Genomic DNA, 15,327 nt, shown 5'->3' with positions numbered 1-15,327 from the left:
GGCACTTGGCCTTGTTGAACTTCATACAGTTAGCCCTTGGAGCTAACCTGTCCAGATCCCATTGTAAAAGTTCCCTTCCCTCAAGCAGATCAACAGGGCCACCCAGCTTGGGGTCATCTGCAAACCTACTGAATCCCCTCTTCCAGGCCATTGATGAAGATATGAAAGAGGACAGGCTCCACTACTGAACCCTGACAATCTAGCTAGCTGTTGTACATTGATCTACATGTTGGTGACAAGAATCCTCTGTGTTGAAACAAAACCCAGTATTATTCTGGCACATTTCATTTCTGGAGCTACAAACTTTCATCCAGGACCAATTCTGGTCAGTTTGCTCATAAGGACCACTTTGAAATCCATTGTTTATGTTCTCAACTGGTATACATTTTTGTCTGTTTACTAGTGAAAATAATTGCTTGACCAGATAAAAATTTACAGTGATGGAAGTGCTCATAAATAAGCACTGTGATGTAAGATTGTGTTAAGATTTTACTGCTGTTATCTCCATTGCATATAAACCCCTTGTCAGTAAGGGATCATTGCCTTCCCTTCAGAGATTGTGGAAAAAAAACAACCACTTCCCCCCCCCCCCCCCCCCCCCCTTTTATTCTTTTTTACTTGAAGGGCAGCTTGATCTTTGTACCTTTCTTTAACTTTCAGGCTATGTTTAAATCAAATTTAATGTGCCCTTCAGGGAGGTGGTGGAGTCGCCGTCATTGGAGGTGTTCAGGAGGAGACTTGATGGGGTGCTTGGTGCCATGGGTTAGCTGTTTGGGTGGGTTGGATTGGTTGATGGGTTGGACGTAATGATCTTGAAGGTCTCTTCCAACCTGGTTTGGTTTATTCACTTAGTTTTAATTCTCCAGGATGTATATTGTGGCCTTTCTCAGGAAATGGATCTTCTGGGACTCTCACTGAATTCATGTCTCCAAATTGAAGATCTTGCCCAGTTAAAGACATGCTGGGTTTCTTGGTTTGTTTGGTTTGTGACTTTGTTTTTGGGGGGTTATTTTTTGCCCTTTTGTTGTTGTGGTTGCTTTTATGCATTATTTTTGTTTCTTTTGCCTTTTTTTGGTGTTGTTTTTAATTGAGAAAAGTAAACTTTTGCATTTTAAGAATGTCCACAGTAAGACCTTTAACTTTACCTCTGTCTTCATGCGTTCAGAACATGCCTAATGATGAGAAGTTTTTATTTTCTCTGTTTCCCCCTGCAACAAACAGCCTTTTACTTTGTGGTTGGCTACAATGAGAAATGTAGAACTTTTGTAGTGGTGAGCCTACACCCCTAGTCCTAGTCCTTGGTGGGATGTGACCACTTTACTATTTATGCTGATGGGATGCTGCATAATATCATAGGGTATGATCAAGAGAGTGGCTTGACTTTAAAGAAATATGTAGTCAGACTTTGTATTGAGCTTAGATATAAACAGATTAGAATTACTAACTGTGTGGGAAGTTTTCTTCAAGCTAAGCTTCTTAACTTCCCACATTCAAATGTTCTTGGATAAGGACACAATGGTTTGTTATATAAACATGAAAAGAGGTATTAAATCATTCTGAATTTCCAGTCTTGCTCTTAAAAATTGGCTGGGAGCTTATCGAAGGTCTGGGGGAGTTTCTGCAAATCCTGTTCCAGGGGAAGAAAACATTGCTACACGTGCCATGGAAGGAGTATCACAGTATCACAGTATAACTAAGGTTGGAAGAGACCTCGGGGATCATCGAGTCCAACCTGTCACCACAGGTAGAGTGTGCCTAGTAGGTTGAGAGGTTGTTCTGTCCCTCTCCTCTGCTCTGTTGAGGCCACATCTGGAATATTGTGTCCAGTTCTGGGCTCCTCAGTTCAAGGACTTCAAGGAACTGCCCGAAAGAGTCCAGCACAGAGCCACAAAGATGATGAAGGGAGTGGAACATCTTCCTTATGAGGAAAGGCTGAGGGAGATGGGGCTCTTTAGCTTGGAGAAGATGAAACTGAGGGGCAACCTCATTAATGTTTATAAATATGTGAAGGGTGAGTGTCAGAAGGACAGATCCAGGCTCTTCTCAGTGATGTCCAATTTTCTGCATGAGCATAAGGAAAAACATTTTCACTGTGAGTGTGACAGAGCACTGGAACAGGCTGCCCAGAGAGGTTGTGGAACCTCCTTCTCTGGAGACATTCAAAACCTACCTGGATGCATTCCTATGTGGCCTGTTCTCGAGGTGATTATGCTGTGGCCAGGGTCTTGGACTAGATGATCTTTCAAGGTCCCTTTCAACCCCTAACATTCTGTCATTCTGTGAGAGTCAGTTGGGTTCTCCAGAATAAGCAATAAGTGATCAAACAGCTACAAAGTCTGCTAAAATCTGTGTGCTGATTCTCTGGGCCCTCCAGTATCCTGCCCTGGTTCATAGTTATGAGAAATAGTTTTGCAAGGCAATCTGTAGCAATCCTAAGTAGATTCCTGTAGTAGATCAAAACTTCTTCACAAGAGGAGAAAATTACTTGGTGAGGTTGAACTGGATGATCTCCAGAGCTCCTTTCCAACTCCAATCAATTTGTGATTTTGTATGTTAAGGAGGGGAAGAACCACACAAATTCTCTTCAAACAAAAAGTGATTTTTAAAATGGATTTTATTTTGTAGAAGAAATAGCAGTTTGAAACGGAGACATGACAAATGTGAGGAGCTTACATCTGCTTTATGCAGTTGGCGGAGATAGCTTGGAGATAACTATTTTTAAAGCTCTGTTTCCTTTGGTAAACACTGTGTGGCTTTGTAGCACTGTCTGAAGTGCTCCTTCATCTCCCAGATTTATGGCTTGCAGTTCCACCCCTCTGAGCCCCATTTTTGTTGTTTTTTTCTTCAGTGATGGACCAAGAAAGGAAGTTTATCTATCCTTTCCCTCACTAGAATAAATAATGGTAGAGTTTTAAACACTGCATTCATATTTGTAACTCTGCTAATGACACTCATATTTCTCAATGTTAGCACCTCTCTGATGTTTTGTCATGTTTATCTTCCTCAGAAGCGTTTGTCTGGGTTAGGATTTTTGGCCCCACCCTTCATCTGATGCAGGGTTATTTTATGACTGGTGTCAGTATAAGCAACAGCTGGCAGAAGGGGAAAAGGAAAAAAAAAAGACTTGGTTCCTTCTGCATCTTAAGTCAGTTGATTTATGGTAATTTAATGCATTTTAAACGAAAATGAGCATGGATGGCTGTGGGAGATTGGTAACGTGCTGAAATTTTTACTTCTACTCGCTGGAAGAGTTTCAGTAGCTGTTTTGCTGATAGATTCTCAGCAGCTGTAAGTGAAGGTCTTGGTTCCTTTCTGCTCGTGAAGACCTCTCTGTCACACAAATGTCTCCACATCTGTCCCTGGTTCATGCTGTGTTTAGTCATAGCACTGTGTGACGTTTGGTCGTCATCTGTGTTCCACGTTTGCTGTTATTTTTAGTTTGAGTCTTACCAGGGTTATGCAACTGTAACAGCGCAACTGCAGCGCTTTCTCCGGATGTCCAGGGGGCAAGGAACATGCTTTTCTCATCCCATGAAAATGAATGAGAAGCAGAGTCATTTCTTGAGGTCCCAGTTACTTTCCTAGAGAGAGAAGCTTGGAGACAGAAGAGCTGTTGCTGAGGCAGGGATGAGAATGCTGACAGTCTCCTTTCCACAGACAGCTGCCTCGGTGGAGGAATGTGAAGTCTTCTTCCTCTTCCCACACCAATGAACAAATTTGTATGTACAGATAATTCAAAATGTTGTGACTTTGGTGAAATGACCTCCTGAAGCTGAATGCTCACAGTTTTGGTGGCTGGGATGCAGTCCTGATCCATAAAGCCTGAGGACTACAAAGGTCCCATATTTGCTGTAATTTTTTTTTTGTTATATATCAAAAGGGAGACTTTGACAACTGCATTTTACTCTTCTTTTGGACAGAGATTAGGGCCACTGTGTTCTTTGTGGGGCTTACTTTGGCTTGTGTTGATTGTGTGAGGTGAGTGGGGAAGAGCATGGCTGCAATGAGCTTTGATCACTATGAAGAGAAGAGACTGGAACTAAAAGATGTATGTGTAAAGAAGTGTCAAAAACTCATAAATCACTCAACCAAGACCCCCAGCTTTGTCTCAAATTCATTGATTGACTAAAAGGTTACCAACACAATACAGAAATATCAAAGCCTTATGGCAATCTAAGAGTCAGTGGGTTTTAATTTAGCCCCAGTCTGCCACTGAGCTTGAAATTAGTTATAATGTTCATCAGATCTTTCTAATGGGGAAAAAAAAAACTTGCTGATGTTGGTGTCCACCACGTTTTTGTACAGTGGAAATCCACATGTACTTAAGCATGTCAGCAAAGCACACTGACATTGGATTTGCTTGGGAGAGTAGATACTCCTTTAAAATACTTTATTCTCAGTAAGGTGGTGACTATGGTGTGCTCACACCTAGAGTCCTCTGGGTTGAAAGAGACCTTTAAGATTATGAAGTCTCTTCCTGAGGTCTTAGTTTTCTTCATGTCAAAGACAGCTGAGGAGCATAGCTACTGTCCTTAAGAACTGAACAAACAAGATGAACAATGTGTTTTGTCTTCTCTTTGCACTCAGACAGTTGGTCACAAAAGTAAAATAATTTTCAGGTGGAGAGAAAGCTCATTGAAACTCAAGCTCTGAGAAAGACAGTAAAGGGAACAAATTCAAAGCAAAATAATCTCCCAACCTATAATCCTGTGGAAAGTGTTTACTGTCCAGCAGTCGCCTCTCCTGATGAGTGTTGACCAGTGAAAAAGTGCTGGCACATCCCAAATGCAGAGCATTTATTTATCAAAGCATCTTTATCCCCAGCAGAAAAGAAAGGCTTTCTGTCAGGGTGTAGCATACATGAAGCAGCACCATGTTGAAATGCTGTCTGAGGAGCAGGGCTGGGAGTGGTATTAATTAGCATGATGTTATCAGCAGGGCTGTTGAATGTGGAAGGAGCATGGGATGCAAGTGGTAACTTGTCCATTGCTGACAGTTATGTGTGGTTCTCCACTGCATGCTGTAGGCTATAAGCATTAATTTGCTCTAAGAGGATGGTAAGATTCCATACATTTCACTTAACTGTTTTATAGGGTGTAATTCTAATCTCATCTATCCAGATCATCATTTTAAGTGGAATTACTCAGAAGTAAGAGAGAGAAAAACTGTGCTAGGAGTTAACCTCTTCTGAATTCTGGCCTGCATTAGGAGTAGTGTGGCCAGCAGGAGCAGGGAAGTCATTGTGCCCCTGTACTCTGCTTTGGTTAGGGTGCACCTTGAGTACTGTGTTCAGTTCTGGGCTCCTCAGTTTAAGAAGGACATCGAAACACTTGAACATGTCCAGAGAAGGGCAACAAGGCTGGGGAGAGGCCTTGAGCACAAGCCCTATGAGGAAAGGCTGAGGGAGCTGGGATTGTTAGCCTGGAGAAGAGGAGGCTCAGGGGTGACCTCATTGCCCTCTACAACTACCTGAAAGGTGGTTGTAGCCAGGAAGGGGTTGGTCTCTTCTCCCAGGCAACCAGCACCAGAACAAGAGGACACAGTCTCAAGCTGCGCCAGGGGAGATTTAGACTCGAGGTGAGGAGGAAGTTCTTCACCGAGCGAGTCATTCGTCATTGGAATGTGCTGCCCAGGGAGGTGGTGGAGTCACCGTCCCTGGAGGCGTTCAAGAGGAGATTGGACGTGGCACTTGGTGCCATGGTCTAGTCATGGGTCTGTGTTGATAGGTTGGACTCGATGATCCTCGAGGTCCTTTCCAACCTAAGTGATACTGTGATACTGTGATAGCAGTAAGACAGCTAAAGTGCACTATGCCCTTCAGGTACTTGTCATTTATAGAAGGCATAGTTCTTGAAGAGGGACATTTTTAGCCACTTTTAGAGTTGTAGTCTTGAAAATAGGCTGTTTACAGCATATTTAATTTTACAACAAGAGGCAGTTTTTTCTGTGTCATTTTGAAGAAGAATCTTGGGGGTGGGAAATTTCTGGACCAAATTTTGTATGCCTGCAACAGAAATTTGAAAAATGCAGAGGTGCTGGAAGAGCTAAACACTATCAATTCATAGGATTAATACAATTTCTCTTTGTTCTTTAGACACTCATAATATTTTTATGAAAGCAAACTTAATTTTTTATCTATTTGTTTATTTTTACTGCATTTGGTCACTCATGGCCCTTTGAGGTTAAATCTGGGAGATACAGAGGTTTAGTAAGATTTACACTTGTGATCTGAAGCTGGAAAGGAGATGTGAGGTTTGCTCCTCCTCATACCTGCACAGGTGTTGGGTCATCTCATAGAGGAAATGAGAGTAACTGCTCTGTCATCCATTAACAGAGGGACCAGGACAGGCTAGATCAATGGGATGAGGCCAGTGGGATGAGGTTCAATAAGGCCATATGCTGGATGCTGCACTTGGGTCACAACAACCCCAGGCAATGCTTCAGGCTTGGGGAAGAGTGGCTGGAAATCTGCCCAGCAGAGAAAGATCTGGGGATGTTGGTCACCAGCTGACTGAATATGAGCCAGCAGTGTGCTCAGGTTAAGAAGGTCAACAGCATCTTGGCTTGGATCAGCAATAGTGTGGCCAGCAGTACTTGGGCCAGTGCTTCTCCCTCTGTACTTGGCACTGGACCTGTTCTCCAGCCCCTTCCCCAGCTTTGTTGTCCTTCTCTGAATGCGCTCCAGCACCTGAATGTCCTTGTCGAGGGAGGTCGAAAACTGAGCACAGTACTCAAAGTGTGGCCTCACCAGTGCCAAGTACAGGGGACAGTCACTTCCCTGATTCCTTCCTTTTAGTTAAGACTAATTTGCAGTAAATCCAATTGTAGCATAATGGGAAAGATTTTGTATTTTGGTGACATTAGTCTTCTTACCTGAGCTTTACCTGGGTGAGGTAATTATTACCTAACAAATCTTGTAATAATATATTGACATGTGTTCTTCGTTGCAAGATGTAAGTGTTCAGAGCTGATTTCTGTTCTCTTATTTCCAGGCTATTTCACATGAGCAGATTGTAGGGACTTTTTTCTTTGTGCATATGTATATATATTTATATATATATATATGTATATATATTACATGTAGCAAAATTAGTGAATTCTGAATACATTTACTGCCATGACAGCAGAGAAAAATTTTGGTCATCTGTGACTGTAGTTTGTCATTTGTTTGAACAAATAGCTAGATGCCAGAAAGATGAAATATTCTGCATCTATAATTTTTTGCTACAAGTAAATGACCTGTCAGGCCTTTGTGAAAATTCAGTACATTTGCATGCTACTTTTCCAATTGTATACTTCTTTATGACTGCAGAGGTGTTTATGCTTATATATATAACACTTTGTTTTAGATGACGTTCTCATCCTGTCTTTATAAGGTGGTATTTTTGAGCACAAAAAAAAGTGCAGCATTTTATGCATTAAACTAGAAATATTTCAAATAATCACTTCTCAGTGCAGAAGTTAATCATGTCATAGAATCACAGAATGTTAGAGGTTGGACGGGACCTCCAGAGATCATCCAGTCTAACCCCACTGCCAAAGCAGGCTCACCTAAGGCAGGCCACACAGGAATGCATCCAGGTGGGTTTTGAAAGTCTCCAGAGAAGGAGAGTCCACAACCTCTCTGGTCAGCCTGCTTCAGTGCTCTGTCACCCTCACTGTAAAGAAGTTTCTCCTCATGTTGAGTTGAAACTTTCTATGTTCAAGTTTGTATCCATTGTTCCTTGTCTTATTACTGTGCAGCACCAAAAAGAGATTGGCTCCCCCCACTTGATAGTCACCCCTCAGGTATTTATAGTCATTGATGAAATCCCCTTTCAGTCTTTTCCAGACTAAACAGACCTAGGTCTCTCAGTCTCTCCTTATGGCTCTCTTGTTGGACTCTCTCCAGCAGATCCCTGTCTCTCCTGAGCTGGGGAGCCCAAAATTGGACACATGTTCTCGCCGCTCAAGAAAAGTTGCCCTAAAATACTTCATTCAGTTGTAAAAATAGCAAAGTGGTTCTAATATATTAATATGGTGTGTGTCAATAGCTGTGATTTTTGTCTTCTCACAATGGTGTATTAGTGCTGCCATTGGACTCTGGAGAGTAACAGAAAATCAGAGATGCAAAATCACATTTCTGGAGCTTTGTTCCTGAAGGCTGTTAGAAAACACAGTAAGAAATGTGAATTAAATATAAAGACTGAAGAGAAGAAAGTGCATAGGGGCTTGCAATGCATTTACCTGTTGAAGCTTCTTGTTTTGTGTTCCTTTAAGGCAAATTTCTGAAACTAAGCAACTGAAGGGTTTCCTGGATCCTAATAAAATGAACACTTTCAGCTTAGGAAGTATTTAGTTTTACCACATGCCTTGAAAAGATTTTTTATATTTCTGCAGTGCACTGTAGCAAATATGTTAAAGGAAGATTTGTACAGAGAAGGGATCTCTCTTAATTGCTCAGGTTATGTAGTTGTGGAGGGAAAAAAAAAAGCTGTTGAGAACATGGCCTCCTAAGGTCTAGAAATAGACAGCAGTAAATTTGGAGGTAAATATAGTTCAAGAAGAATTCCTCTGAAATTAATTTCACTAATCGATTAGACAATTTTGGAAGAGGTAACAAGCCTGAAGTGCTAAAATTAGATACATTTGGATAGTGCAAACTGACAAACACAACCCAAATACCCAGAAATTTCTCTGCCACCTGCTTTGCCAAGAAATTCTTTTGTATAGGCGCCGTTTCCATTGATGGACTTCCACTGGCATGAAATGGCACTTTCCCCTGTGGTGGACATCTGTGCACAGCTGCCTTTGCAGAAGGAGTCCTTTGTGAATGGCCAGAGGATGCTTTCATTTGGAGTTTTGGATCATCTTTAGTTGTATCCTTGACAAACCAAAGCTGATTATATACCCAGCAACTTGCTTGAGGTAGTTTTGAGTATCAGAACTTAGGAATACATAGATTTGATGAATAATGTTGCAGTATGAATATGTAAATATGGTGCAGCAGCTGTTTCTGAGCTTTTATCATAGTATCATAGTAGTATCATTCAGGGTTGGAAGGGACCACAAGGATCATCTAGTTCCAACCCCCCTGCCTTGGGCAGGGACACTCCACACTAGATCAGGCTGGCCAGAGCCTCATCCAGCCTGGTCTTAAACACCTCCAGGGACGGGGCCTTGACCACCTCCCTGGACAACCCATTCCAGGGTTTCACCACTCTCATGGGGAAGAACCTCCTTCTCACATCCAGCCTGAATCTCCCCACCTCCAGCTTCATTCCATTCCCCCTAGTCCTATCACTACCTGAGATCCTGAGAAGTCCTTCCCCAGCCTTCCTGTAGGCCCCCTTCAGATACTGGAAGGCCACAATTAGGTCACCTTGGAGCCTTCTCTTCTGCAGACTGAACAGCCCCAACTCCTTCAGTCTGTCCTCATAGGAGAGGTGCTCCAGCCCTCTGAGATCTTATCTTATCTTATCTTGCTAAGAAGACAAATAGGGTCAGTCATGGCTCTTTGCTCTGGCACATGAGCTTGGTAAGACACTCATCTCCAGCAATATATGTGTGAGTCAAATGGAGATAAACATGATGTGGAAATAGTGAAATAATTACAGTAGGGAATACTAAAAATGTTTCAGCTAAGTTTTGGAGGTTTTAATTTAATTCTGAGAAATGTGTTGCAGGTGCTCCTGCAACTGCTTAAATAAACATAGCTTTTCCAGGCTAAGTCTAGCCCAAGTTACTAGTTTGCCAGACAATGCCTTGATGCAAATAGTTCTAAATAGTCATAGATTCATGGCTTCATACAGTGGTTTGGATTGATTTTGATGCTTGTTTGTAAATTCATTTCTACTCATTTCCATAACATTTCATGAAGTGGTGGCTGGAGACACTTGAAGTCTTCTGCAGTACCTATTTCTGGCAAGCTCGTGAAGGGCCTGCAGCATATTGCCTGTGGGGGGAGCTGGGGGTTGTTCACTCTGGAGAAGAAGAGGCTGAAGGGACACCTCCTTGCTCTCTACAAGTCCCTAAAGGGAGGTTGGGGTGAGGAATGGGCCAACCTCTTCTCCTTGCTGTCAAGACACAGGTTTCAAGCTCTGCCAGGGGATGTTCAGGGTGGATATGAGGAAAGATTCCTTCACTGAAAGGGTTCTCAAACATTGGAATGGTCTGCCCAGGGCAGTGGTGGAGTCACCATCCCTGGAGGTGTTTAAGCGGTGTGTGGACCTGGCACTTAGGAACATGGTTTAGTGTTGACCCTTCAGATCTGGGTTGAGGGTTTGATGGGATGTTCTTTGAGGTCTCTTCCAACTGGATGTTTTATGTGATTCTGTGATTTTGTGACTGAGGCTCTATCTGTCCTCCAAACCCAAGTTGGTTATGTGTAGCTGGGAAGACTCAATTAATGCTAGTTACATTCCATGTATAAATAAATGTAGAGGTTAATTCATCTCCTGACTCTTCTGTGGTTGGCTTATCTCATGGGAATGGTTGAATGGGATAGGCCTTATAATATTTCAACACCTGCTGCCTGGTTTTGAACCTTTCTGCCAGGGAGTCCAGAGACTTCTCTCTTAGCACCAAGCATGAGTGATGTTCGTGGAAAATGGAACGCTACAATGATGATGAAGGAACTAGAGCACTGCCTTATGAGGAAAGGCTGAGAGACCTGAGGCTTTTTAGTCTAGAGAGGAGAAGACTGAAAGGGGATTTAATACATATTTATTAATATCTGAGGGCTAGGGGTCAAGAGGGATGGGACGGGCTCCTCTCAACTGTGCCCTGTGATAGGACAAGGGGCAATGGATATAAACTACAGCACAGGAAAAGTTCCACCTCAGCATGAGGAAGAATTTCTTTACCGTATGGATTTCAGAGCACTGAAACAGGCTTCCCAGAGAGGTTGTGGAGTCTCCTTCTCTGGAGACTTTCAAGACCTATCTGGATGTGTTCCTGTGTGACTGGCACTAGATTCTATGGTCCTGCTCTGGCAGGGGGGTTGGACTCGATGATCTCCAAAGGTCCCTTTCAACCCCTAACATCCTGTGATCCTGTGAAAAGATGAACCTTGGTTGTAGTAATATTGCTGCTTTTTGTCATGGCCTGCTGGTTTGGACACTTGCAGGAAAACACACCAAGCTTTGAAAACGCCACAGGAAGCATCAGACAAAGTCAGCAGAGTAGCTCCATTCTTGAGAAAAAAACTTGTGTGACACCAGTTGCAAATTGCTGTGCAGCCCTTTTTCATTGGTACTTCACAATGTTTTCACCTGAAGGACTTTGTAAAAGCAAATGAGTGATGGTAAAATTCACAGAGCTGTGTTATGATTTACAGCTGTTGCTGTTTTAAAAGACAACTGGTGACTTCAGACATGCTGTAATTTGGAATCTGCATGTACATCACCATTTTTCTTCATTATTTACTGATAATCTTTAATTGTAGCTTAATGGACTTGTGGACTCTTAAAGAGAGCCCATAAATACTGATTTTTATACCCATATATATTTTGGGTGGGGATTAGTTTAATAAGGAAAGCAAAAAGTTCAGGTAACAGTCAACATTATCCGTCATTCTGGGCAAAGTCTTTGTAGCTTGGATGCATCTTTTGCTAAACTGTAACATAGATGTCACTGTAAAAATACTTTAGAAGTGTATTTAATTTTGTTATTTACTTTAAACATAAGCTTGAGGACTTGTATAGAAATGGCTCAATCGAGTGGTGAACAGTTGGGCAGATGAGTAATAAACTCAAATGTGAAATGCTTTGTGCTATTGAATTGGTTGAATTGCTGTCTCTGGATGTGTTTAAAAGCTATCTAGATATGGTGCTCAAGGATACGGTGTAACAGTGGGCCTGGTAGAGTTAGATAATGGTTGGACTTGGTGATCTTTTTCAACCACAGTGATTCTGTGTGCTCATGTGATCGAGTGTGATTATCCCAAGCTGATCTACCAATATGCTCTTTTTCTTTTCTCTCACGACAGCCTGTGCTTTCCGTTACAATGGGCTCTCCTTTGTCTACCTCATCTACCTCCTGCTCATTCCTCTGTTTGCAGAACCCACAAAAACAACGATGCAAGGTAAGATGCTCATTGCTTCATTATCCACTAGGTGTGGTGGACAGAGTACCTACAAAATCCTTTGTGTAGTAGAAGGTGAGGTCCTGAGCATTTTCCCCTCACTAAATGAGCTCACTTCTAATACTTTCTATGAATTCCTTAGTGCTGTAATTTGACTATGTGTTGGCTTTGGTGATGAAGGAGTTCCAACCACGATGCCACTTTTGCCCCTAGGTGCAACAGGGCTGTCTGATAGTGGTACTGGCAGATCTTATTTATGGCATTATTTCATCTGGAATACTGACATTGTCTGGGTGAATTTTTGGAACCCCCTGTAATGCCATTCTATCATAGCCTGTGCAAGAGTTCTGGATTTGTTGTTACTTTTGAGAACTAAAGATTTTTCATCCAACAAATATGGTTGGCTATTTAAGCATCGCTCTTCAGTTTTAGGCACTTATTTAAACATCACTCTCATCCTGACTTTTTGCAACTGCCTTAAGATGACAAATAACCTATCTACATCAGACATTCAAGTATCTATATATCACATACCAATCAAACATGTACAAGTTAAAATATGAAAGCAGTTATGTGGCTTCTTGGAGACTAACAGAAATGGCTGGATAACAAAAGTTAAAGTTTGTGATCTCCATGGTGGAATTTACAGTGAGGGTGCAGTGACAAGTGACCTTATAGAATAGAATAGAATTAACCAGGTTGGAAGAGACCTTTGAGATCATTGAGTCCAACCTATCATCCAACACTATCTAATCAACTAAGCCATGGCACCAAGCACCCCATCCAGTCTCTTCCTAAACATCTCCAGTGATGGTGACTCCATCACCTCCCCAAGCAGCCCATTCCAATGGGCAATCTCTCTTTCTATGAAGAACTTCTTCCTAACCTCCAGCCTAAACCTCCCCTGGTGCAGCTTGAGACTGTGTCCTCTTGTTCTGGTGCTGGTTGCTTGGGAGAAGAGACCAGCCCCCACCTGGCTACAACCTCCCTTCAGCTAGTTGCAGACAGCAATAAGGTCTGCCCTGAGCCTCCTCTTCTCCAGTCTAAGCAACCCCCTTTACTGTCATGTAGCAGCCTGCTGGATGAGATTGACAAGTGCATTTCAAAGCATTGGGTCAGTCTTGTTCCTGACTGGATGTTGTGATCCTGGGCAGTGTTCCCTGGGTGACTCTGCGTTAAACAGGGAGGTTGGACTACATGATCTCCAGAAGTCCCCTCAATGCCCACCACTCTGTGATTCTATGATACACAAACAATTGAAAAGACTCACAGTTCTTTCTGTGTTGGTTTTGCGGAACTGGGATGCATATTTTGGGGTTTTTTTTCATTGGCATAATGTTCTGTGTGTTATTTGCATACATTCAGTATAACATTCAGTATCACTAAGGTTGGAAGAGACCTCAAAGATCATCGAGTCCAACCTGTCACCACAGACCTCATGACTAGGGGAGGGAGGACACTACTGCCCACTGCATGCATCTCAACTAGGATCCTTGTGTTTGAAATGCAGTGTTAAGTGCAGAGGAGTCTTGGTGGTAAAAGCTCAAAATGGTATTTGATTATTGGTTGTAAATATTGTAGCTTATTTTTTAGCTTACTTTTTCAGGCTGTATTTTAGAAGTAGGGTCAGCCAGTTTCCTTGAGCCCTTGTCTGCTCTCCACTAACTGTGGCAGAGCTTCAGCTGGGCTGGCATCCTAGGAGGGTGGTAGTGTGAGATGCAGCACTTGCCTTCCATCTGCTTCCCAGACTGCAGTACAGCAGCAAGCATGGGACTGTACCCCAGTGAGGCCCTTTCCTTATGCCCCATTCTCCCCACTTAAAAGATGTGCAGTTGTGGTGCTGAGGAACGTGCTTTAATGGTGACTTGGCAGTGCTGGGTTAATGATGAGACTCGGTGATCTTCAAGATCTTTTCCTACTGAACCCATTCTATGATTCTAGGAATGACCCAGCCCTTAGGGTAGAAAAGTTTCATTGTGCCAGTTCTGCTGAGATGTCTTGAGTGAGCTCCATCCAAATCTGTACAATATAAATATAAACATAAATAAAAATTACTGCAGCAGTACCACTTCTCAGCTGTGTAAATCAGTAAGCAGATTGTAGAGAGATAGAAGGGATATTGTTGAATCTACATCTACAGTAGCATCGTTTATCAGTCAAAACTACATTGCAGGATGGGATTCAGATAATAGTGGAGAAGAAAATCAACATGGAATTGTTGTGGAGTGCTGTCAATGAGAGGATGAGTGGTGCTACTCTACAGCCAAATTTTCCCCTCGTACAAGCAGCTTCTCAAACAATTATTGACTTGTGAAGAAACAGTGTTATTTTAAAGTTGGTTTTGGAGAGACTGAAGACGTCAGAGAAAGTTGGTCATCACTATTCTTGTGATCCAAAGTTAACAAAAAATAGTCTTTAAGGTTTACTTAACCTTAAGTGCAAAGTAAGTTTAGGGAAACTAGATAGTGACTGAAGAGCTCAAGCATTTGGATGTGGGGACTTTTGCTACTTAAAAATGCAGCAACCTTTCTAGAACTTGTGTTTGGAGCACTGGCGGCTTTTAGGGGTGAACTCTAGACCTAACCTCCTGACCAGCCACTCCCACAAAGAAGATTAAGAATAAACAGAGAGCTTGCAAGGAAGGAGCAAAATGGGAATAATCTATAAGGAAACCATCTTAGAGGTCAGGAAGTGTTTGGGTGAAAGAGAATTTGCCAGAAGTCAAGCTGAGTTAAGTGCTGCAAAAGAAGCTGAAAGAAGGAATAAGAATGCATTTAGATGTCTGAATATAAAAGAATAAAAAGCCTGGCTGGTAATACAAGAGGGATGGACTAGGAATTAAATGTGACTTAGATGTGGACAAAACTTTAGACAGGAGTATGTAGCTTCAGTATTGAATAAGGGCAACAGCATTTAACACAGAGAAGGGAAAAGTGCCTGCTGAGAAGGAGGTTGGAAAAAGGAGAACTATCATGTGAGGGAGACTTTAAAGGACTTTACCTGATTAAGTTTTAAAGTCTGAATAATCTCCCTCCTGAAAATGAGTGTGATACCCTAGATTGAAGAATAAAAATATTAGCTCAAATCTGAAGAAAAGGTGGAAATGATTTTACATATAAACTCGAGTGAACTCCTGTTTTCCACATTTTGGGACACATTTGGTAAATAAATAAGTATCTGAAGCAACAGGAATAATAAAGAAAAAGAGATTAAATGAAAATGGCTTTTCCAAAACTCGTTTGTGCTAGGTGGATTCAGACAGA

General features: G+C 42.1%; 1 protein-coding gene across 3 annotated transcripts in view; it reads left to right on the top strand.

Moving 5' to 3' along the window:
- Positions 1-15,327, top strand: part of PIEZO2 (piezo type mechanosensitive ion channel component 2) — a 381,856-nt gene that overhangs the window by 58,572 nt on the left and 307,957 nt on the right. For all 3 annotated transcript variants that reach the window (XM_068147620.1, XM_068147619.1, XM_068147621.1), the window contains exon 2: positions 11,969-12,064. In XM_068147620.1, the coding sequence (XP_068003721.1) occupies positions 11,969-12,064 (96 nt within the window). The remainder of the gene's footprint in view (positions 1-11,968; positions 12,065-15,327) is intronic.

The sequence above is a fragment of the Melanerpes formicivorus genome, unplaced genomic scaffold (genome assembly GCF_026170545.1).
Source record: "Melanerpes formicivorus ecotype bairdi unplaced genomic scaffold, bMelFor1.0.p_v2 SCAF_15, whole genome shotgun sequence".
Taxonomy (NCBI): domain Eukaryota; kingdom Metazoa; phylum Chordata; class Aves; order Piciformes; family Picidae; genus Melanerpes; species Melanerpes formicivorus.
The sequence above is the reverse complement of the archived record's forward strand: the minus strand, read 5'-3'. Positions and strand labels throughout refer to the sequence as shown.